Raw genomic sequence first — 24,378 nt, forward strand, 5'->3', positions numbered from 1 at the left:
GCAATACAATGGGCCGGCTACGTTTCAAACAGTGATGCTATCTGTGTGTCTTTCAGCGAACTACGTCAACTCTCGTCGTAAAGCAGGACATCACCGCACGTTATTTGCAAATCGTTAGATCGAAATTGGAAAGCCGATCATCCGGCAATCGGGTTTGTTCGACGCTGTGCTGTACTGGGACTACGCCTGCCATTTGATGGACCACAGTGAACGTGTAATAAGAAGATAGAAGATCCAGATATATGCTAATATTCATTATTTAAGATGCTGGTTTAAGTTACTTTCGTGAAGTAAACATCTCGTCTGATGAGTCGTTAGAGCTTTGTAGGTCCCGTATTTTTGTATTAATGTATTTTTCGTTTGATGGTAGGACTGTATTAATGATTGTAGAACTGTTTCACTAATTGCAATACTGCATCACTGATTTTGGAACTTAAACACTGATTGTGACATTGTATAACCGGTTGTAGTTCTGTATTGTATCGTCGTCCTGTATTACCGATTGTAGAACTGTAGCCTATTACTTATTGTGGCACTGTATTATAATTATGTATTTTTCATGCTGTATAGGCTGTTATGTGCAAAAAAAACTTACTATTTCATTCATTTTATTCTTTCACTTTATTACTGGTTGTATTCCTGTATCACTGATTGTAGTACTGTATCACTAATTGCATTACTGTATCGACGATAGTAGCAGTAGGCCTACGACTAAACGCCATTCGATATCAGTAACTAACATATTAACCTTTTTCTAGGGGAAAAAATAACTACAAGCTCTGAACAAGTAAAAAAAATGGAAAAACAACTTGTAGCTACATACGCATTTGATGTTAAGAAAGACATAATGACACAGACGTTCATAGTTCAATGTTACCTTAAAAACAATCACAAAACCAAATACATTATGACAATAGCAGAAAGAAAAGAAAGTATTGCTAAAGAAGGATCCCAGAAACTGCCTTTAGAAAATAAAATTGTATTTCTAGCAGCGTTCGATAACTTCGACTGCTCTCAAAGGGATTTAGACAAAAGAATTTACATGTTCACATTCAAAGATATGTCAATGCACATCTTGACTTTTACTTTGAAATATACCAAGACGTGGTGCCAGTACGATATATGTGTAGAAAACTGCCCAGAACCGAAGCCGGTATTATCTAAAGCTTGTGATGCAGTAAACCCAGGAGCGTTTGGATCATTCAAGGTACACTAGAAACATTAAGTAGCATAATATTACAAAATTATCCAAAACCTTGCTGCATTAATTAGAAAGCCATTCAAGTTTTGAACGTTTGTTGTGTTATGTATTGCATGTAGCGTTGAAAGACGAGCACCAAAAGAAATACATATATTTATCCTTGAATTATAATACTAAGACGATAAATGTATAAAGAAACACTTATTACATATTTTACATAGGTTTTGACAAACTTTGATTTTTTTACAAATTATATGATTACTTTTTACCTTGTTAATGAGGTCCTTGTTGAATTCTTTTTAAATAAGACCTGCACTCTTAAAGAAAGGTCATTAAATTTGCCAAACTATTTAGGGCTAATACATTGCAGTATTTGTTTTTGAAGCATGAGGATTTTAAATTCAAAATAATGTTTGTACTTAACCAACATGATTTACATGCGGATGGTTATTTAATCCCACATTATAGTGAATGACTTTGAAATATTCTTAGCCTTTGTTAGAAGCCCGTGCTTTCCATCCAAAGTGACTCGTATACTTTTCAATGGCTTTCCAATAGATCGTTATATTTTACGTCATTGACTTTGGAAAACGCATTTCATGACATTTTTACGTTCTGACTATACAGTTAAAATCCCAATCGTAATAATATTAATATAGCTTTACTATATCTGCTAAAATACCACTTACATGTAGAAAACCTTTTTTTAAGGTTTTTTTTTCAAAATTAAATACTGACGAACGTCATGTTTATTTATGACCCTCACCTTGTCACCTACCATAACTCTCACGCAGAGATTTATTTTTCCAGATGGGGTTCTGGATGATTGAAAACCCTTCATTTAAGGGTAAGTTAACGCTACTTTAAAACTAATGCTTTAGACCTACTGGTTTAACCAAGATACAAAGCTATAAATATTGACCACTAGCTGTACCCGCGGGCTTTGCCCCGTTTAACTTCATGAGTATTCGCATGGCTCAATCACGTCCTGGTTGAAGTTCGTTCGCTACGCTTACTCACCTTTAGGTTAGCTCGTTCGCTACGCTAACTCGCCTCCAGGTTGATGTTCGTTCGCTACGCTCACTCACCAAATTAGCTGTTGTCATAAATAATAAAAAAATAGTGATTCACCCTGTTGGTAATCCTTTTAACTTTAAGTGCACAGGTGTGCTGCGATTGGGGTTTAATACATTTGGACTTATTCAAAAGTAAAATAGTTTTCTGTGCTGCACTCTGTAAAAACACTGTGGCACTATTTCAAATCATGACTAAGGCTAATACAGAATGTTGTGATTATTCAAACCTACAAAACAGTTGGTGAAAATAAACATCTGCTTTTAAATTATATTTATTTGTAAACATTGTAGATCAAAAAGTCTGACATTGGCCCACTTAAAACCCTCTGGGGCAAAGCCCTTTTGACGGATCTGCACCAAACTTCACTCGAACCATCCTTGAAAGAGGCTTAATGATGCCTGAAAGTTTCAATACAATCTGTCAAACGGTTTCGGAGTCCATAACGTATATACACACATACACACACACTTACATAGTTCCTCTTTTATAGATATAGATATATTTCATTGTTTTAATACATCAGCCCGTTATGAACCACGGTCCTATAAAACCTATTTATATAAAATAAAGTACAGTTTATATTGTTTGTTGAAATCGTTTTTTTTTTACATGCCAAATCAAGTCTTACCTATATTACTTACCCTCTGTTTGTGCGGAAGTTGGTGACACCCAAGATAAACATTTCCAAAACATATATCGGGATAACCAGTACACTGATCACGGTTCAAGATTAAACTCTTTGTCCCTGTAATCACTAAATTTGTTATCATTCCTATAACAATTTACACCTGGCCTAAGTTATTTCTGTATGAAATATAAATAGTTATTTGTGTAACTAGTGAACAAAGTGGCACTTTGCTGCACACGAGAGCAATGCGAGTGCGGAATGATCTCGAGTGCAGCAAAGGCCTTTTGCACTCGTGTTACACATTATATTTGTCCTACAGTCACTATAAAGCATATAAATAATTAGTCGTTCAAACACTATACAACACGTGTTTAGGCTCAGCTGGCAACACAAATAGGTGCCCTAGAGAAAGTATGACCGGTCTCCCTCGAGTTTCTAGCACTGAAGACCTGCCGGCTGGGTGGTTTTGATAATTGCCTGTATTTTTAACCCTGGCATCAGACTGACGCACTTCCCCGGCACCTGTAAGCTAGCAAGCGTCATTATGAACCCCTATGCCCGCCAAGGACCACCACTTCCCAGAGAACCAATCTCCTGTCTGTGCTCTCCAAGATGTTGGAGCTTATCCCCCTGGCGGGATTCCCCAATGGTTTGTTTGCGTTGATCAGGACCGAACCGTTCGGCTTCAGGAGAGGCCATTCCACCACTTTCCAGCTGAGACGCGTGCTCAACATTATCGCTGGAGTGATGGAAAGAAGACACCACTCCACGTCCGTCCTGATCGATGTAGCCAAGGCCTTCGACTGAGTCTTGCGTGTGGAGCTGCTCTACAACCTGGCTTCCCCCCCCTCTGCTTCGATCAATCTACAAGATACATAAGAAATACCTGACGGAGCGCCACTTCAGAGTCGCCGTTGGACGGCCTTCGTCAACTTCAGTCCAGTCTTGTCACGTGTGCCGCAGGGTGGTCTTCGAGCTGATAGTCTACCTTTGGTATCCCAACTACATACCCCCTGGCGCAAAGAGTGCAGCTCTGGATTTACCCTGACGCCACACTTTGAACCGCCACCCCCATCAACCTGAGGATGTCCAGGGTATGTGTCCCACGTCAACTGGGCCTGCTACGAAGCAGCACATCAAGGTCAACGCCGATAAGTGTGGGGCCATCTCTTTCTCAATGTCAAGGAGGCAGGACGATGTTCATCACATCACTTAAACCTAGACGGTGCCAAAATCCCGTGTAAGACCAGAGTCAAACACACCGAGGTGAGTCGGTGGCTCAGTTTGTAGCGTCACGGACTTCGGGCCCAAGGCAGCAATGTCGTGGGTTCGGATCCTGGTCACTGCCACTAAAATTTATCAGTACAGTTCACCTTCGTACTGTTCCGGCTCACCCCTTTCTTTGCTGGATACGTTCCACGCACAGATCTGCAGTCTATGTGGACGGGCAAATGCAAAGTTAAAAGAGGTCGCCATTCTCTATAAAAAAAAGGAGACTTCCAAGGTCGAGAGGTGTTACGACCTGGCCAAGAAGGGCCTTGGCTCCATCCACCCTCCGCTCGTCTCGGAGAAACTTCCGAAAACCATGAAGGTGCGCCTCTACATGACCCTGCTCACCTGACCAACAGGACCGTTAGATGGAAGCTGTTTGTCGCCCAGGGCAAGACTTTACGAAGGCAACAGATTCGCCCCAGAACGTGAGGAACTCCGTCATCAGGGACTCAAACGCCGATCCGACCACCATTGCTTTTTGTATAGTACATTAAATAATTTAAAAAACAAAAAGTCCTCAGGGTTTGATCAAATATCCGTTCAAGTTGTAAAACTGTTGCCGAAAGTATTGCTCCCATTTTGGTTCATTTAATTAATTTAAGCTTTCCGACCGGGATTTTCCAGAAAAACTCAAACAAAGCATAATTGTTCCGATTTATAAAAAAAATTCTTCGTTAAAATTAGATAATCTAAGACCTATTAGTTTGCTCTCTGTTTTTTTCTAAAGTAATTGAAAAGTTGATGAAAAACAGACTTATTAAATACTTAGACAATTTAATATTTTTCAGCAATTTTCAATTTGGATTCAGAAAGGGAAAATCAACCGAGGACGCATTAATTACCGTAACAGAAAAAATTTACAGCAGTTTCAACAGCAAAAATAAATCTACAGGCTTATTCATTGATTTCAAAAAAGCTTTTGACTTAGTAGACCATAATATTTTGTTATCTAAACTCAGTGCAGCAGGCGTAGAGGAAACCGCGCTGAGTTGGTTCGGCAGTTTTTTGTCCAATAGAATACAACAAACCAAGATCCTAAACCGATTAAGCTCGCCGCTACATGTAGTCCCCCAGGGATCGGTGACATCTGACACCCTTTTCCTTATCTTCATCAACGATCTTCTCACACTTCCTTTTCATGGACAAATCTGTGCATTTGCCGATGACGTCGCCCTCTTTTATTCCGAAAAGAATAGTGATTTAACTTTCAACAAAATTAAAGATGACTTAATTTTGCTTAGTAACTGGTGTGCAGTAAACAAAATGCAAGTCAATGTTGAAAAAACCAAATACATTAATTTTAATTTAGTACATAGTTTTAACTTTATAAATGATCTCGTTTTCCACACTTTTGGCTGTTCCTTTAATTCTTGTAAATGTAAAAAAATTGAAAAGGTTAACAATTTTCGCTATCTTGGGGTCATTTTAGACGAAAATTTAAATTGGGATAAACATGTGACAAACCTGCATTCAAAAATTAAATTCTCCATAAGAACCTTTTATTTTTTTTATATTTGTAGTAGATTTTTATTACGAACACCCTTTACTTTGCTTTAATTGATTCAAGATTACAGTACGCCATCCAGTGTTGGGGGGGTACCTATAAATGTCATATTGATAAATTAAGAGTCACACAAAATCATTTTATTAGATTAATTTCAAAATGCCAAATAAGAGAAAGTTCCTTTCCGTTATTTTTTGAACTTAAAATACTTCCGATTCAACATTTATATATTTACAAGGTTTTAGGGTTTTTTTATGTTCGAATTGGAAATACAGGAACAAGTAACCTTTTGTGCAATACTAGAAATCACAACCAAGGAATGTTCAGATTACCTTAAGTAAACAAATCGCTCTTCAGACATTCTTATCAGTACAACGGACCTAAATATTTCCATCAATTACCGGGAGAAATCAGAAGTTGTTCATCCTTAAATTTGTTTTCTTTAAAATTGAAACATTGGCTTTTCAAAACTCCAGTCATTGATTTTTTAAATCAGGTTCTTAGTTAACAAAATATTTTTGTATGGCTTTTTCAATTTTATTTCAATTCCATCTGTTTTTTTCTTGCATATTTTGTTTGTGTTATTCAAATTAGTAATGAATGTATTTGGTTTAACGAACAAAGTTCTCAATGTTATAAGGTAATTATTTGATTTGTTGTTATAACAATAAAGAAGTGTTATTTATATTTACTGTATATGTATAAGTTAATATAAGTGTCAAACGGCGCCACGGAGAGCGGTTATTAATCACTTGTTTCAACACCTGGACTCATACAATTTTTTATTACTTATAAATAACTGTGTTGATTGAAAGACAACATTTTCTTAAGCATTTGCTTGATTTATTTGCTGAACCAGCATTTAATCTATAATAATTTTATTTACTACTTAAACAACCATTTTCAGATCAAATACCAGTCGAGAACGATCCTAGCTACGAAAGAAAGCAAATCGAAGTTAAAAGTTATCTAAAACAAACTTTAAAGCCGGGGAGAGAATACTTTCTCCTTGAATGCTACAAGTTTAAGAAATCAAAATCCGCAACGGCAACTTTCTTGGCAACAATTAAGACCAGTAAAGGACTTATTTTGACTACAATAGAAAATGTGGACTGTATTGATCGTGATGTACAAACTATTGGATTGAATTTTGTAATGGTAAAGAAAAGTGATGGAAGCAGAGTGATGATTGATCTGGACTTTGCAACTCCACCAGAACGAAACCAAGATTCTTGTTGGTTCTACGGATGTGCAACTGCAGATGCTGAAGTAATGTTTTTTATTGAGGCGCCAAACATTGCAAAAGAACATGTAACAGGTTTTCATAAATGGCGTCAGGTACGTAAGTCACAACAATACATTAGCCTAATGTGTTTAAAACAAACGATACAAGGTTATGCGGTACTCCTTCCTATAAATATAACATAACTTGATAAGTACAATTTTTTCTCGTCGAAATTATCTCGCCTAGCAATCAAAAGGTTGCCGGTTCATTCAAGAGAAAAGTTAGAAGCTTTTTTGGGGTTCGAAACTGGACCCAGGTGTTTCTGGTGATTGGGCTTGAACTAGTTGTTCTGTCTCGTTCAGTGCCTCGCCACGGAAAGAGAACGCAGAGAAGATAGGGCTATTCTTCACCACCTTGTCTATTGTCTAATGAAAAGTACTGGTTGATTAAGCGCCTGTACTTGATGTAAATTAATTTTATAAATGTCCATGCCTCAAGGAAAAATTCTCTACAGATTTTTCCGCTACTGGAATATATAAGACACCGTCCAAACTCCATAATTCTTGCGTCACTTTATTTTATACACAAAATTTGTCTGTGTTTTAAAAATATATAATACTAAACTATTAAGTAAACAATTGAAGCATAATTCAAAGGTTTTAACACAGCCCCACAATATAAGAAAAACATACTTTCACTTATCTTGGTGAAATATAGAAATCCATGGTAGAATCAAAAGTTTAACGCAAGGACAAGTAAGCAAACAAAATAAAACTAAAACAAATCTACAGCTGATGTATATCTTCAATATTTTAAATGTAATAGATACAGCCCAGCGACCACAGAATTAAAATGTTAATTCTGTGGTCGCTGATACAGCCCATTAATTGAGGTTCCCGCCCTCAGTGTCCCGCGACAGCCGCTCCAAGCAAAAAGTACCTTCAGAGTTTGTTCAAAAACTTATAATTTTCAAGGAAGTTTCTTCACCTAAGGTGCGTCCCCCATCTCAATTAATTGGTAGTATGGTAATATAAAAACAGTTTGCAATGAGTATTTAAACATTTTTTGCTGTCTACTTGTAATTTCCCAGATAAGAAGCAAAGGTTGGGGAATTCGCTTAAACCTAATTGGCTTGTTGGGAGTAAACTTATTCATGACCTGCTTTAGCTTGATATCTATATCATTAAAAGAATTTGTTGGATTTTTGTGTGCAGCAAAACGACTCCTAAACATTTATTTTTATAGGCGTAATGGTTATCAGCTTAAAGCTCTTATCCTCTAGATGAGTAGATGAGCCTTTTGCGGGTTTGGATGATATTACGTAAAAGCCCTTTGTCCTTTAGGCTTTAAAAATGTCATATCTTATGCTGAACATAGCTAATAAGCTTCAACATGACAACAATTTATTGCTCTACAGACGTCCAAACAATGATCTATTTCATTACATTTCCCTTTTTACAATGGATACAGCATCTCTGGTTCTTTCTAGTAAATTGGCTAAATTTCGAGTTATTGTTAGAATAAACTATGTTTTTGACATCCTAGATGGCCGTTATACTAGAGTCACTGGCTTTAGTTAACTTAGTTTACACGATTGGCGTTTCTTGGCGGATAACATGTTTATAAGATTGTACAACTTGAAGTTCATTTAAAAGAATAAGTAGGTTGTCGATTAGCACAACAATCAACACAGCTGTTTCAATTAATGTAAACAAAACTGTTTAAGCTACCGGAGCAGTGGCATCAATATGAAATATTTAATTTGTTTTATAATATATTTACATATAATTAAAACCCTACCATTATTTTATGAAAACCCAGTATTTATATCAAAACAGATGGCCATGATACAATTTTGTTTACATCCATACGAAAATTGTGTTATCTGTAAGTTGGTGATGTTTCAATGAATTCAAGTAAAATGTTGCAATGTTTTTCTTTATTTTGTTTAATGTAAAGAAGAAAATGACTTACGTTAGATTCTATCACAGATAATAGACCATTAATTGCTTCTATAGTCTGTGATGTTATGATGGGATTTTGTGTTTTCATAGTAGGCTACACGTGTTATTGGTCTTTTAGGGAATTCAAGTAAAATATTGTAGTGTTATTTGTTTAAAATGTAAAGAAGAAAATGATTACGATAGATTTTGTGTTTTCATAGTATCTTTCATTAGTATTTGCAATTTTTCTAAGATGTCTCAAAGAGATTTCGCACGCAATGAAAGTAATAGGGCTCGCATTGCAAATGTTAGGGATTATGATAAGAAATAATCATTATCATCCTTATCAACTATATAAAATGTATCACGGATTTTGAAGTCACGGAAGCAGGATTGCTTGTTAACATTGTATTAGTTTAGAGTAGCTTTATTTATTTATTCGGAAATATTATGATTTTTTTTATTTTCAGATTCTCCATGTTGATGACAGCTGTCCTAAGATGTGTAAGTGGGCTAAAAGTGAACAACTGAATTCGACTCTAATTATCCTAAATATATAGGAATATATTACGTATTTGAAAGACATACTATCATCTAACAGTATTAGTTTTATAAGATTGAACATGTGATAGCTCGTTCTATCGATATTTAGCTAAAAATCAGGATTGAAGCCACCGAATCATTATATTAAGTTTTACTGATTTTAAACCTTGTTCTATTATTCTATCAAGAACACATGCATACTTTTAAATAAGTAGGCCAAATATAACAACGATGAAATCAAATTTCGCAGAAAATCCAATCGAAACACGTTATGAACTCTAAAATATATTAACTTTATAAACATTTATAAATTCTAGAGTATGAAAAAGATTAGAAATTTTAGGGCCATAATTGTTTGTCAAACATGCATTTTCTTTGTGTCTACAGCAAACAATGTTGTACACATCACTCTTATACTCGGTAAAACATAGGCTTCTTCAAACCCCCTATTTTTTACTTTGCTGCATTCTCTATAGTAATTATTATATTGAGTTCGTATAGCTGCACCTTACAAAGAAATATTTGTGTCGACCAAATAGGGAGGATCCGCAAGATTTTGTTATTAAAATAGTTTAAAAATAATATGGTATATTAAGTTTGAGTTTGAACGTAGCATATTTTTAAATCGACAAAGCCGAAATGTGTTTGTTTTGCAGATATTACCGAGAATCAAGATACTAGAACACCCCTACAAGAGGATAAATTAGTTGCAGAATATGGATTTACGCCTGCTTCTAAAAGTGGTTTCAATAAGATGCTTACACTAAAATGTTACGAATGGCTCAGTGAGAAAGGGGGCCAGTTTTATTTAGAAGTTTTTGATAAAGAAAACCAGAACTACTTGGGAATCGTTCAGAATATTCGTTGTGATTCACTACGCAGACTTCGCTACAATTTTAATATTGAAAAGGACAAGATAAACGAAGTTGAATTGATTATTTTTAAGGTTAAAAGTGGAAAACCAAGTTGTGATGACTACTCTTTAATAGTTTGTGAATATTGTCAGGTAAAGAACTGGAAATATTACCAACAGACGAGTGTCTACAATGTATTGGATGATTCTCAATGGGAAATGGTACGAAATATCACCCGTATCAAATAGTGGTAAAGAATAAAATATAAACAGGGTGTCACACAAAAAGGTTTATTGACCATTTATGCACTAGAAATTCCAAAACAATACATAGTTTAAAAAACAAATTTAGGAAATATTTTGTTTAGCTTTCAGATTTCTAACATACTTCGAAGCAAAATAGTGGCATTTTGAAAGTTGATTATACAAATCAAACAAATTTAGGAAATATTTTGTTTAGCTTTCAGATTTCTAACATACTTCGAAGCAAAATAGTGGCATTTTGAAAGTTGATTATACAAATGACTATCTTTATTTATCGTTCGATTCATTTACCGATTTGCAGTTTTCTAACTTATAGTTGAACGGCCGTTTGATTGGAAATTGAATAACATTACTTGATCACCCACTCAATTGCTGTTTCAAGTGCAGTTTATACTGCAAATGAAATTATAATACAGATTCTTCTACCAGAACGTCAAATATTGTCTTCAAATATTTGCCGTCACCTAGAATCATTTGTTGCCAAACTTGAGCAGTGGCCACTGCGGTGACGATACCCTATGCCCTCTTCGTCCCAGTCTTTAAGACTGGTTATAAGATACGGGTTATTTGTTTGTCAAACAATACAAACAATTTGTCAAACAATTTGTGTTTTTTGTGTCAAATACTGGCTGGGAAAACTGTTTTATTTTAATTGGCAAGACGAAATAGATGTGATTCTTTCACGAATCGCCTTACAAATATGATGCCAATTAAGACGCCAGAGGGTGTAACTTCAATGCAACTGAAGTCGGAATGACTTATATTGAACAAACATGATAAGTGCGGGGATATCGCTTTTGGTATTGTTACCGAAGCAGTCTAACGATTTCAGGTTCCCTACTCGCAAGTTAAACTACTTTGTTAAACCCTATATAATAACTTAGTGGGGACATATTGTTTTAAGAAACTGGTGGTGTTAAAAAAATATCCAACTGATTTTTTGTAACGGTTCCAAACATTTCACCTTTTGTGTAAAAATTCATGCCTCGAAATTTAGCCGTCATAAAATTGCACTTGGAAAGGTTAGGTTATGTTTTTACGACTTAATTAATTAGTGAGCTTTATTCAAATAACTATTCAAGATAAGATTCGAACATAATACAAAAAGATGCTGTAAAAAATCAGGTAGGCCTAATAGCTTGAGAAAGTAGTAATTGGGATTGAAAAGATTTTCACAACACCATTTAGTTTCTAACAATCTTAGGAAGCTGATAATTTCACAAAATATTTTGAAACCCATATCTATATAATTAATACGCTACATGAAACTTTGTCGGTTGAACTCCTCCGCCATTTCTTAACCGATTTTATCCATTGACGTCTCATTGGAAAGAGCGTGTCGCGTAGATTTGCAAACTGGCCTTACATTTTTGAAAAAGTCCCTTGGGCTCTGCCCCAGTGGCTTTGAAAGTTCCCATGTTATCCTTATGAAGAACATAATTGTTTACATTTTGATCAGCTGTATAATTTAACTGCTGTTATTTATTTTTCAATTCAATGAAACACATTGAGTACGTTTATTTACTATTTGAGTTTGTGTAAACATAACCCCCAAGACGGATCGTGTTAGTATGGTTGTATCTTAAATTTGTGTATTTATAGTTTTTTTGTGTCGCTATGACGGATCGTGTTAGCATGATTGTAACTTAAATTTGTGCATTTATCGTTTTTTTGTGTATAGCTATAATTTGTTTATTTTTTTTCTTCTTTTAAATGCCTCCGACGCGACGACAACGAAACATAGACAGGAGGTGTAATCGTGATAACGACCGCAGCTACAGAACAGTGGCGTGTTAACTCATCACAGTCAGCACCTGACCCTGGACAATCTCAACTATTGGTTACAAATGCACCCTAACACTACCCCAAAACGACTTTTCGTTCTCAATTGGCCCTCTGTCAATGACCTGTGTTGCCTGTACAGCGAGGTATTTTGAGAAGGAGAAAACCGGCCGGAATGATTTAGGTTATCAATAACGAAGATAAACACGGTCTGAGCTACACACCGGTAATCTTGAGTTGACTCTTTTAAATTAATTGTAAATAGGCCTATGACTGTTATTCGTTTTAAAATAAATCCTGTAACACTTTGCAATTGCTCGAATTCGAGCAACATGTACACTAGTTCATAATTATAGCATTAAGTTTCAAAATGTTGGTGCATGTATGGGCAAGTAATTTAAAATCAAAGTTTTAACCTCTCTGTAGTGCACTCTGTATGTATGCTAGAGATTTATTTTTGTACTTCTAATATCGTTGACCATCTATACAAATCCGGGTTTATAATCAAACAGATTTGAAGTTGAATTTTAAAATACATATATTGAATTCATTCATGTATAATATTTATTTACATATTTAAATATATATCCTTTCCAAAACAACCGTCTCACTTGTGAAAATGAAAAAAAAAAATCCAAAATGACAAACCATATATTAATAACTACTAAATAAGTACACCTACACCGTAGCATTTTTCTTTATGCACCAAACCTTAAGTTCAACCCTGTAATTCACATTCAAACAGTAAATTAAGTTACTTACGATGTATCAAACTTAGTCATGTGTCAAAGTTCGTAAAACGTTGCTCATTATTCATCATACATTTTTGGGACATAATTTCAGAACAGTCAAACCATAGTTCATATTATCTTATAATTTGTTAGAACGGTTGTTTAGTCAGTAGATGTTTTCTGGTTTTATGTGCGAAAAAATGTATCAATTCATAATAATGGGTAAAAAGTTGGCGTTTTGTATCTGGGCCAAGTTGGCCATGATCATCGATAGTTGATCGTGGAGTATGACCCTGCTTTAAGAGTCAGCCAGTCCTTACAACTAACATAACTATACGCTATTTATACATCACGCTTTTTCATAATCCTTGCGAACCGGCGTCGTAGGTTAACAGTGGTTACCGAATTTATTATAACTTGTTAAAAATCTTATTTATTTTTCAGCTACCCACTCCATCTTGTAAAAGATTCCAAGGTGAGTATGAATTATAAGTGTTATACTAAACTTTTTCGCTCACTAGGTTGAAACTGATATCACTCAGCCATAAATAGGCCTAATTATAACAGTACACCTGACAGTTTTGATGTGATTTTGCCTCTCGTCTCCACTTCCGTATCAGATTTTTATACTCAAGTAATGACTGTAGGGGCCATTTGTACCTGCTTCTATGCAGTAAGAACACGTTTTATAGAAGTGCTCACTTTTAAAGATTGATAACTACTCCAATACATGTTTAGGCCTATATACAACCTGTCACTCTCTTGATGGCTTCTTTATACACGAGCTTTATTTTTTAGAAATAATGTTAAGGCTATGCTTAAAATCTAAGTAGGCCTAAATGTTTTCATCATATAAAAATAGTTTTAATATTCACACACGCACGCACATCCAAATCATGATAATAAATAATTGTGTTGTTTATAGAAGAAAACATACATTTGGATAACAAAGTCGATGATGGATTCAAAAAACATAACTCGCTAATAAATGACAGTAAAGATGATACAAGCACGTACTTGATGACTTGCTTCAAGACGGCTGATGGTAGATTTACTACACGTTTTGAAACGGTGAATGGAAGGCACGTTGTTTCCATTCTCTCCATTGACTGCTCGTCATCCAAAACGTTCAATCAGCTCGATCTGTCTGAAAAAACAAGAAGATTGTATACGTCTATACAGAAACACGGGCAGAAAACATATCTCTCTTTTATTACTCAAGACGAAACATTCACTCATACAGGAAATTGGTGTCGTTATGACGTATGTGTTGGGTGTCAAGAAAAAGAGATGATTAGTGGCATCGTAGATGACCACTACGAACACGTGATGGAATGGTCTGAGGTAGGTTTGAGATTTATAAGTGATTTATCAACAAACTATCCAATATTTTTTCTTACACTGTGTTTCTTTAACGAGCGACTAGTTTTACTTTTGGTTTTGACATCATAAGGAAAGTGAAATCCAAAACTGATATTGATAAACGCTTATACAGGCCTACTCCTTGCCTAATATTTAGAAGGTTGTACCTTCAGAAAAAATTCAGTAGTGTTTACCAAACCCGAACTGTATCGATTTTTTTATTTTTATTGGCTGAATTCAAAGCAAAGTATACCTTTGAAAACATCTGATTAATAAACATTCTTAAAAGCCAGGCCTGTTGTAAGGTCAAGCTAAACAAGAAGACCTCATTACAAATTGACCCTGGCTGAATTCAACACTTTTCAAACTGATAAAAAAAATTATTTAAAAAAGGTTTTAATTACTAGAAAGAAGCAAAAAAATGTATCGGCTTCGTGGTTGTAAGATTGTAAGTTCTGTTTAAATACATGACATAAGTTAATAGTGAAAGGTTAGTTAAATATAGGGTTCGATATGTGATTCATATAATTGGCCAAATCAGCTAGAAACATATCTATATATATATATACGGATTACGTGCAATAAAACGCTCTTTTGTGTTGTTTGGTAGTATACTGGTGTGTGCCAAAGTAAAAACCGTGCACCAAAGTAAGGTTTTCTGTACTATAATATGTGCAAGGAAGCCCACTTTGTCGGGTGCCTGTAGGAAAAATATATTTTGAACACTCTAGTTTTTTAAACTATGTTTCTCGCTACATAATACTCGCTCAATAATGTCTTACATATAAAAATGAATCCTCAAAATCTCATCTGTCTAATGGTATAAGATTCATTAAAAGCGGTTTTTATATTTTAATAATAGAAAACCCCGATCCACGTCTTGGTCGATAATCAACCAGCGCCAGATCTAGAGTGTGGTTTAAAATATTTTATAAAATAACCATAACATACTTGAAAACTTAACTTACTAGATATAAAACACAACAGCTAGAAAATTGGCTGGGCTGCTTTCCCTCTAAGTCTTTATTACTGTATTATTTTGATATAGAGTCAATATATAACACGGGCGAATTTTTCTTCGAAATTCATATGTTATTTGATTTGTTATCATTGACTATTACATACTGAATTAGACATCCCATCTATGTGGGCCAACTTTTTGTTAAAAAAGAACGTAGTTGTGTGAGCCAGACACAGAATGCCGAATGCCTAGTGATAAAAAATCTATTTTCTACCGAATTGTTTGTTGCTGGCCGAGTTGATGGGTCTTAACAGTTGCTATAGCTCAAAATAAGTAATTCCATTAGTTTGAATTGGTAAAAAAGATTGTGTTTTCGACATAAATCAGTCATTTAGACCAACACAATCTGTCGGTGGCTCACATCAACTAGTGTACAATGATTTTGGTTAAAAAACTGGTTACAGATTTAACATGGGGATGGAATGTCTAGTATTAATAGTCAAAGTTACTATCCAATAATAGTTCCATAACCTGTTACAGAATGGAATAGACGTACTACAGAATGGAATGGACGTGCATGTGGACTTCAAAACTGGCAAGTTTTACATTCACGTAGTCTACATAACTATAGTATAAGATACTAAAATTAAGAAACTCAACCTAAAATACTATCTTAAGTACTCTACATTTCCCCCTGAACGCCGTAAAAATATTTTGCAATAAATTTTTGCTTTGTTCAACCAAGCTACACACATTGGTTAGCACAAAAATTAAAGAGATTTTGCACGTTGAAAGATTTAGGTAGAAATACAAAATTGTGTATTTAATTACCATTGGTGGATTTATGAACTCAAACTAAACATAATATAGTTAATCCATGTTTTCCTCCTGGATTGATAATGAGTAATCTATTCTATATATAATTCAGTTTTAAAAATCTTTGTACAACTAAATCTAGAGTTCTACTGGACCGATTTTATTAATTAATGGGTCGTTGGAAAGCTTAAGTCGTGAAGATTTGCAAATAATTATGAAAGTTTGTTTTTGTTATGATTTATGGTGATAAATCTATTCTATATATAATTCAGTTTTAAAAATCTTTGTACAACTAAATCTAGAGTTCTACTGGACCGATTTTATTAATTAATGGGTCGTTGGAAAGCTTAAGTCGTGAAGATTTGCAAATAATTATGAAAGTTTGTTTTTGTTATGATTTATGGTGATAAATTAAAGAAAACGTGTTTTCCATAAGAAATACATTGAAAACGGTGTTTTTCACACTTTTTATTTGGGTGCGACTTTTAGCTGCCATTTTTGAATATTTCCAAAAAGTGCATGATATCAATTTGTAGGAAATTTTATTCTTTTTCAGAATATCACCTTCCACTTTGGTCGATTTCCTCACCATTTAAAAGTTATTTGCAAAAAAGCTAAGCAGCCTCCGAATTTATAGTAATGAGAAAATATTGAGTTTGGGATATTTTTTTTAAACTTTGTACAACTAAATCTAGACTTCTACTGGACCGATTTTGTTAATTAATGGGCCATTAGAAAGCCCAACCCATGTAGATTTGCAAATAATTATAAAATTGTGATTTAATTACATATTAGTGGTGAAGAATTAAAAATAACAAAAATACATTAAAAACTGGGTTTTTCAAGTTTCTGTTTACAAGATTCTATTTGTAGCCAGATTTTGGCTGCCTTTATTAAGTACTTTCAAGAATAGCACAGTAGTTATTTGTAGTAAATTTCATTCTCTTTCAGAATATTACATTCACTTTGGTCGATTTCCCCTCCATTTAAAAGATATTGGCAATAATCTAAGTGATCTCCAACTTTATAGTGGTTAGAAAATACTGAATTAGATATATTTTTGTTAAACTTTGTACATAAATCTAGACTTCTACCGGACCGATTTTGTTATTTAATGGGTCGTTGGAAAGCCTAATTTGTGTAGATTTGCAAATAATTATAAAAGTTTGATTTTATTAGATATTTAAGGTAAAAAAATAAAAAAATAAAAAATAATGCATTTAAACCCCCTTTTATTCCAGGTTTATATTTTCACTTTTATATTTGTAGCCAACTTTAGGCTGCCTTTATTGAGTATCAAGAAATTCATAGAAGTAATTTGTAGGAAATTTTATTCTCTTTCAGAATATCACCTTCCACTTTGGTCGATTTCCTCGCCGTTTCAAAGTTATTTGCAAAAACGTTAAGCAACCTCCAGGTTTATAGTAGTGAGAAAATACTGAATTAAAGATGTTGTTGTTAAACTTTGTACTATTAAATCTACAGTTCTACTGAACCGATTTTATTAATTAATATGTCATTGGATAGCCTCATTTGTGAAGATTTGCAAATAATTATGAAAGTACTGTTGAGGTTGCAAGCAAGATCTTTGGCTATAAATCGATGATAAATAAATCCATTTTTTGAACTATTTGTGTTGGTCGTGATTTAGCTGCGTGCTTAAAATGGAAGCTGGTATTTCAATGAAGGTTCTTAGGTCAAAACAAACAGAATAACGTAATTAGAAATAAGTAAATGTATAATTATAAAACTAAATTCCATATCCAAGATATAATCAAATTTATATTTTCTGATTGAGCGATACAGTATCTTGAACTTAACTGATTAAAACTATCAATATCTCAAGTGAAAGCCTTTGAAGTATTTGAAGACGAGTAAAAAACATATAAAATAACATAAATAAAAATAGAGTTACGTATCATTGATTGCAGATAGGTACTAAAATGATTGTATTTATTGTTGATTCGTGATTCAGCAGTGTGCTTTAGGTAGTCCGATCTTAATAATCAATAGCTCAAATGAAAGCTGGTATTTCACTTAAGGTTTTTAGACCAAAATGTATAATGTAATTAGAACTGCTGGAATACATCTTTAATTAAAGAGAAAAAATTCTTTCGTCGAGTAAACATTAAATAAATTAATGATGATGCTTGATGACAAATATGTGCTTGCATAGCTTTATTTTAAGACCAAAATTATGAAAATCGGGCAGGTAGAAGAGCTAACCCGACTCGGAAAAGAAAAACCAATTATTTTTATAGATGGCAATAATTGGTTTACCAGTATGCATAATCTAATCATACGAAAACCAATTATTTTTATAGATGGCAATAATTGGTTTACCAGTATGCATAATCTAATCATACGAAACATGTGTTAATAATTCAACAGCTTATTGTTATATTGTTATTTAATTAATTTTTCGTTGATTAAATGTTGTTGTTAATAATTTGCATTTATGTTTAAAGTGTGTTCCTTATGTTAAATGTGTGATTCTAATGTTATGTACTTAAACTGTACCATTAATATTAGTGAGTAAAGTGGTGTATGGATTTCATAACCATTATTTTACTAGAGACCGTTGTATTTAACCACAACGGGCACTGTTGCTAGTACTAATAATAATAGGTTAAATACCTTGTTTACGTCCTCAATCCAAGTCGTCTTTTTATAATGACTATAGTTTCGGGGCAAACAGTCCCATTGTCAAATTTTCTGTCTTGTTAAATTACTGTTAATAGCATCGGTCATCGTTGAAGTTCGCATATATACATACACTGACACACGAAACATTTACATTTACACGTAACGTTGAGAATTTATACTTTTGGCCGGCCTAAACAAAAGGTATTATATCGTTGTGCGGACCGGTACACTGACTGACTGATTCATGTTAGCCGATACCTAGGTCTCCAAGTATTAAACATATGATCGGATTTTTTTATAATTTTTGTTATTTCTTCACCAGCATAGCAACCCATAAGCCCCCCATGTTATTATTTTATTTTAATTTAATTTTCGATCCTAATTTAATTTATAAAGGGATTATCCACACCTACGGAAAGATATATTTCTAAGAGTATGCGTGGATTTTCCCTGAGAAAAAGTGTTATCAAGAACATGCTTTCCTATTAATATATAGGATAACTTTTAATGAGAACATTGGTTTGCTGCTACAGTGTACGTAATAAAGTACTTTTTTATTGAAATTGTAATTGTTATGAATAAAACTGACAAAAATGATGAATATTCAGTGAAAGTAGGGAATAACAATATTTTATTTGAACCATTCAAACATCTTCTTTATAAGACAACACAAACTATACTAACTCTTGTTTACATGCTCTCATTAAAATTAATTAACATGTGTTTAATTGTTTAATTATTATCAAGCATTTCTAATGCACATTAGTATTAACATTTGCTAACAGCTGGCAATTTAAAACCAGTATAAGCTAAACCATAGATTAAACGAAGTAACCAACTCAGCATATATAACAGTAATAGCCTAATTTTGAAATAGGCAAATTGGTCAATTTCGTTGAGGATATATCCACGGCCTAAACAATCAAAATAACAGATAATTTATTTTTCATAAGAATAACATGAGAATTTCAAATATTCAGTTGTTAGGATCAGTTTGTTACAACTAATAGTACAACAACGCTTAATATACTAAATTATTTGTTGTGTAAGCTCAACAAGATACTTTTGAAACAAACTGCAACTATTTATATTTTGAGGTGCAAAAATGTTCAAACAAATTTTTACCCTGTAAAACCTCCCATTCAGACCAATATCAATGGCTATACAGTTGAACGGATAGTGTTTTTGACCACTGGGGACAGCAAAACGAAACATGAATTCCCAGGTCTAGGTCTTGCCATGAGGCCTAAAGGTAATATCTAATTACCTTAATGGAAAAGTCACTAAAAACATTTATTTATGTCAATTATATGAGTATATTTTATGATTCCACGAACTGCCATAATTGTGTTAATATTTTACAGAAACCCAACCTTTGTCTGAGAGAAACATGTTTTCAAAGCATGTTAACAATGAGAATAAAGGTTACGGTATGGAATGTTATCATGACGAATCCGTACTTGGAAAATTTACATTGACAATCGTAAATGGACCAAATAGAAACTTGTTTAGAGTTAAGAGATATGACTGCGATTTACTCGTGAAAAAGGTGTACGTGCATATTAAATACAATGACGGTTCGTACAACCTGATCAGACTGAATGAAAAACAGAAAATAAGAGAAGAAACGAAAGTCGAACAGGATAAGACTGTATTTGTATTTGAGAAGGAGTTGATGAGTTATCAGATGGATTGGAAGCTGGTAAGACTCCTCTCTTGGGTAACTACCAATGTTTTTTTTTTTATGTAGTGACTAATATTTTTATGTTTAAGGTGTGGCCAATACTGCAGCACTTTATTGGCCATGCACATAAAATAATGGAGCCCCATCATCTGAAATCAAATAAATGCTGAACATGCTAGATAATTTAGCACTATTCAGTTCAGTTCAGCTCAGCTCAAAAATATTTATTCATATAAAAATGATTCATACAATTCCATATTTAACCATGTGTTGGAAAACATAAAACTATATCTTATATTCAACATAAATACTGTATTGAGGAGGTCCATTTTATTTTAATAACTCACTGTAACTGATACCTAATATCTATTTATCAATTCCTTTAATATACTTTTTTACGATTAAATTTCCAATTCCTGCATATTTTTGAGTACTTCAATCAAAGTTTAAAACATTTAATATTTTATGGTAACTCTGTAATCTGCTTGTGTCTTTCATAAAAGCTGGTATCACAAGCATACCCTCAGTATAGTTTCTCGTATTAATATTAATAACAACTGTTTGAAATAAACTTGTAAAATTGTTATAATAACATAATATTGAATATAAATATATCTTATCTAACTGCTGAAACAGTGGAGTAGCTGAGTCAAATGTCTTCACGCCCCAAATAGTTCACTTCTTTTGTGAGCAAGTAATGGCCCGCCTTGTCCAGGGCGCAATGCACATAAAATAGAGCAAAATACAAAATTATTTATTAATATAATCAACAAAATATTTTACCTTTAAAAATAATAATACAACTTTTTATATCGGGAAAACAAAACAACTGATGGTCGAAAAGGCGCTTGTTAGTAGATTTTAAAAAAACCGGAATACACTTTTCTGTGCCATCATTATGTTGCAAAGCACGTGTAAAGTAACTAGGCCATACATAAAGCTTATAAACACATATTTTTGAGTAAACTCTGAGTTGCACAACTATCACTCGCATACGTGAATGGAATGCGCTGGAATAGGAACTTTCCGGGGGGAAAATATTTTGTTATAAAATTCTCAAATCAACCTTAATTCTATATAAAGGGGTAGAACTATTTGATCACATTAAAATAATGAACAATTGTCAGCTGTTCCATTAGTTTTTAATTATAATTTTTTTCCACACTATGATGGTTTTAGCTGTTTTACATACGTTAATTGGTGGCTGAAAGTTACGTTTTGCTGGCCATGCCAGCTGTAGTCGTTAATGGGGACCGAGGTTTTTACATCCCTAGGGCCGCAAAATCAGCTGCCCGCTTACTTACGAAAGCATAAGAACTATAAATACGATAAGAAACATGAAAGCATATTAAATACACAATCAGTATCCATAGCATTTCAATAGAATTGTTTTACTGTTACCGTTACCTAGCAACTATTTATTATTATTTTTGCTGATTCCTCAAACTATTTCTTCACATAACCTTAAAGTTGTAGTTAGTTGACTATCAGTGTGCATTATTATTGTGGTGAATAGTGGTAATAGGGTATAGTGTGGTGAAAAATAGCGTTCGTACCACGGACCGAAATGGTTTTTTCAGCTCTCGATCGTTTTAAGTAGTTTGTCGACTTCGTCTCGAACTTAAAAACTAACTCGAGCCGGAAAAACCTAATTTTCGACCCTAGGTACGAAATATACTATTACCTCTAAACTAAACTTGACATAATTTTTTTAATATTGCATCCTGAAAAGTTACAGAACGTTATAATATTTACTTTTCGTGTTCTAACCTTCCAGTTACTTACATAAACACTGTAGTTGATGCTGCGAGAAAATGTTTGATGTAATCATGTGAATCAAGAATCGCACTTTGAAAACGAGTCTTGTTTGTGGCAATTAATTGGTGAAATATAATTTATCTGCAGAGTAATTCGCCATGGACACACAGAAGTTCGCATTAAACGAGGTAGTGATGAGCCACATTTCTCTGCACACACGTTATCAGTGTTGAACTGCAGGGTGTTGAACAATGATTCAATATTTGCCAAATGTTTGTTGTTGCAGGTTTCCGAACTTAAGTTACCAATGTTGGATCGCATGAACTTTCCTCCAGTCGAGGATCCTAAGGAATGTTGGCCTGAAGCTAAACAGCCAACCGATCTTATCAACTGGTAATGATAGTGGTCAAAACCAATCTGACTGTAATACACACATATAATGCAAATAAAAACAATGTGTTTATTAACTTAATCTGATGTTATACAAGTTACTTTCCTAACAATGTATCACCGTTTCAACACCACGATACATTCAATATTCGGCATAGTATTCTTTCAAACACAATAACAAAGAACGCATGCGCAGAATCACCTTTTTGAACTAGATTCAATTGTGCTTATTATGCCAAAGTGTATTAAGTAGCAATTTCAAGCATTATTTTAAATTGTAATTGGTGTAAAGAAATTGTTCTTTGTTATCACCAAACGATATTGAACCAAACGTATTCCGATTGGCTTGTCAACGGGCCCTTATCACGGGTAGCAGTGGTATTGAGGTGGTGGGGAGTAAAACTATGAGATTTCATGGGGAAATCACAACATTTAAAGCAATTTTTTTAAGTTTAATTTTTACAGAATTTAACCATTTTGTTTATAACTTTTAGTTTGAGCAGTTTTTAGGGATTTCTGTTATTTACCGTATTTTTGTTATTTTATGGGTATTAGAAAAAAGTTTACATAAAAGTGTAAATCTATAAAAGAGGAAATATGTATATTTGAATATATAAATCTTAATATATAAAAGAAAGTTGTGTTAGTTACAGCGTTTATAACTAGAAAACTACTAGAACCAATTGGCATGAAAATTGACAGGGATATTCCTTAGGTACTAGAATAACATAATAGCCTGTTTCCGTTTCAAAAACCCTTAAGGGAAGGGTCCTATGGCCCTTTGCAGTTTACATGTTAATCTTATGGAAGAATGTTTTATTTTGTTTTCCATGCCATGTTTGTAATTTCTTGATTAAATTAAATTAAGGAAACAGCTGTCGTAATGATAACCTAATTTTTTAAAACAAATCTGTGCATAACAAATGAGAGCTATCAAATAGGTTTCTATTCCATTTGTTTTTTACGAATATTTGTTGCCAAATGTAACTGAAGGCAAGTGAGCGCAGCGAACGAGCTCCAATGTAAAGCTGAGTGGGCGTAGCGAACGAACTTCAACCAGGACGTGATTGAGCCATGCGAACGAGCTCCAACCTAAAGGTGAGTGAGCGTAGCGAACGAACTTCAACCAGGACGTGATTGAGCCATGCGAACGAGCTCATCTTGAAAATGGACGAGCATTTGACATAAAACCACATTAGGACAGGTCGACGTCTGTCGGGCCAACTAGTATATTATATAAACGGAGGGTGTTTTTGGCTTCTGGGGATCTCAAATCGAAAAAGTGAATAGGTCCCGGGTCCACCTTAGCATGAGACCTACAGTAATGGCTTATTCTCTAAATGGGAAATTAGCTAAAACGTTTATGGATATAATACGAAATACAACTATTTCATCAATTTAACATATCAGTTTCAATCATAACTATCAACACCCATAACAAGTTTCTGAATTTACATAAGTGGACATTAATGTGGACATTACATACGTATCCTTTGTATCGGTATTTTCCCTGTGTTTGCTTGCTGACGTCATGTGGTGAACCGACAGTTGTGGTTGAACCCGACCTCGAACCTAATAAACCGATCGACATTTTCTCAATCTTGGCCAGATTTTTGCAATTCAGGCAGAAATAATCCTGCATGGATCCATACGATTAGCATATGTAACTTTGAGTTGCCTGCTTTGAGAGAATTGCACAAAATGTCACCATAGCTTAAGAGGTTTGTTTTCTTAAATT

At 33.9% G+C, this 24,378-nt stretch overlaps 1 protein-coding gene across 2 annotated transcripts in view; it reads left to right on the forward strand.

The window, feature by feature from the left end:
* The window catches only part of LOC128997245 (uncharacterized), a 168,124-nt gene extending 145,402 nt beyond the window's left edge, over positions 1 to 22,722 (forward strand). For both annotated transcript variants that reach the window (XM_054422857.1, XM_054422858.1), the window contains exons 33-42: positions 759 to 1,207; positions 2,012 to 2,048; positions 6,590 to 7,020; positions 9,321 to 9,354; positions 10,050 to 10,468; positions 13,468 to 13,498; positions 13,949 to 14,367; positions 15,887 to 15,941; positions 20,173 to 20,510; positions 22,537 to 22,722. In XM_054422857.1, the coding sequence (XP_054278832.1) occupies positions 759 to 1,207; positions 2,012 to 2,048; positions 6,590 to 7,020; positions 9,321 to 9,354; positions 10,050 to 10,468; positions 13,468 to 13,498; positions 13,949 to 14,367; positions 15,887 to 15,941; positions 20,173 to 20,510; positions 22,537 to 22,647 (2,324 nt within the window). In that variant the 3' untranslated portion in view covers positions 22,648 to 22,722. The remainder of the gene's footprint in view (positions 1 to 758; positions 1,208 to 2,011; positions 2,049 to 6,589; positions 7,021 to 9,320; positions 9,355 to 10,049; positions 10,469 to 13,467; positions 13,499 to 13,948; positions 14,368 to 15,886; positions 15,942 to 20,172; positions 20,511 to 22,536) is intronic.
* The last annotated feature ends 1,656 nt before the right edge of the window (positions 22,723 to 24,378 follow it).

Source organism: Macrosteles quadrilineatus, unplaced genomic scaffold (genome assembly GCF_028750875.1).
Source record: "Macrosteles quadrilineatus isolate MER2022 unplaced genomic scaffold, UCM_ALF_1.0 Scaffold_6__1_contigs__length_79288215, whole genome shotgun sequence".
Lineage (NCBI taxonomy): Eukaryota > Metazoa > Arthropoda > Insecta > Hemiptera > Cicadellidae > Macrosteles > Macrosteles quadrilineatus.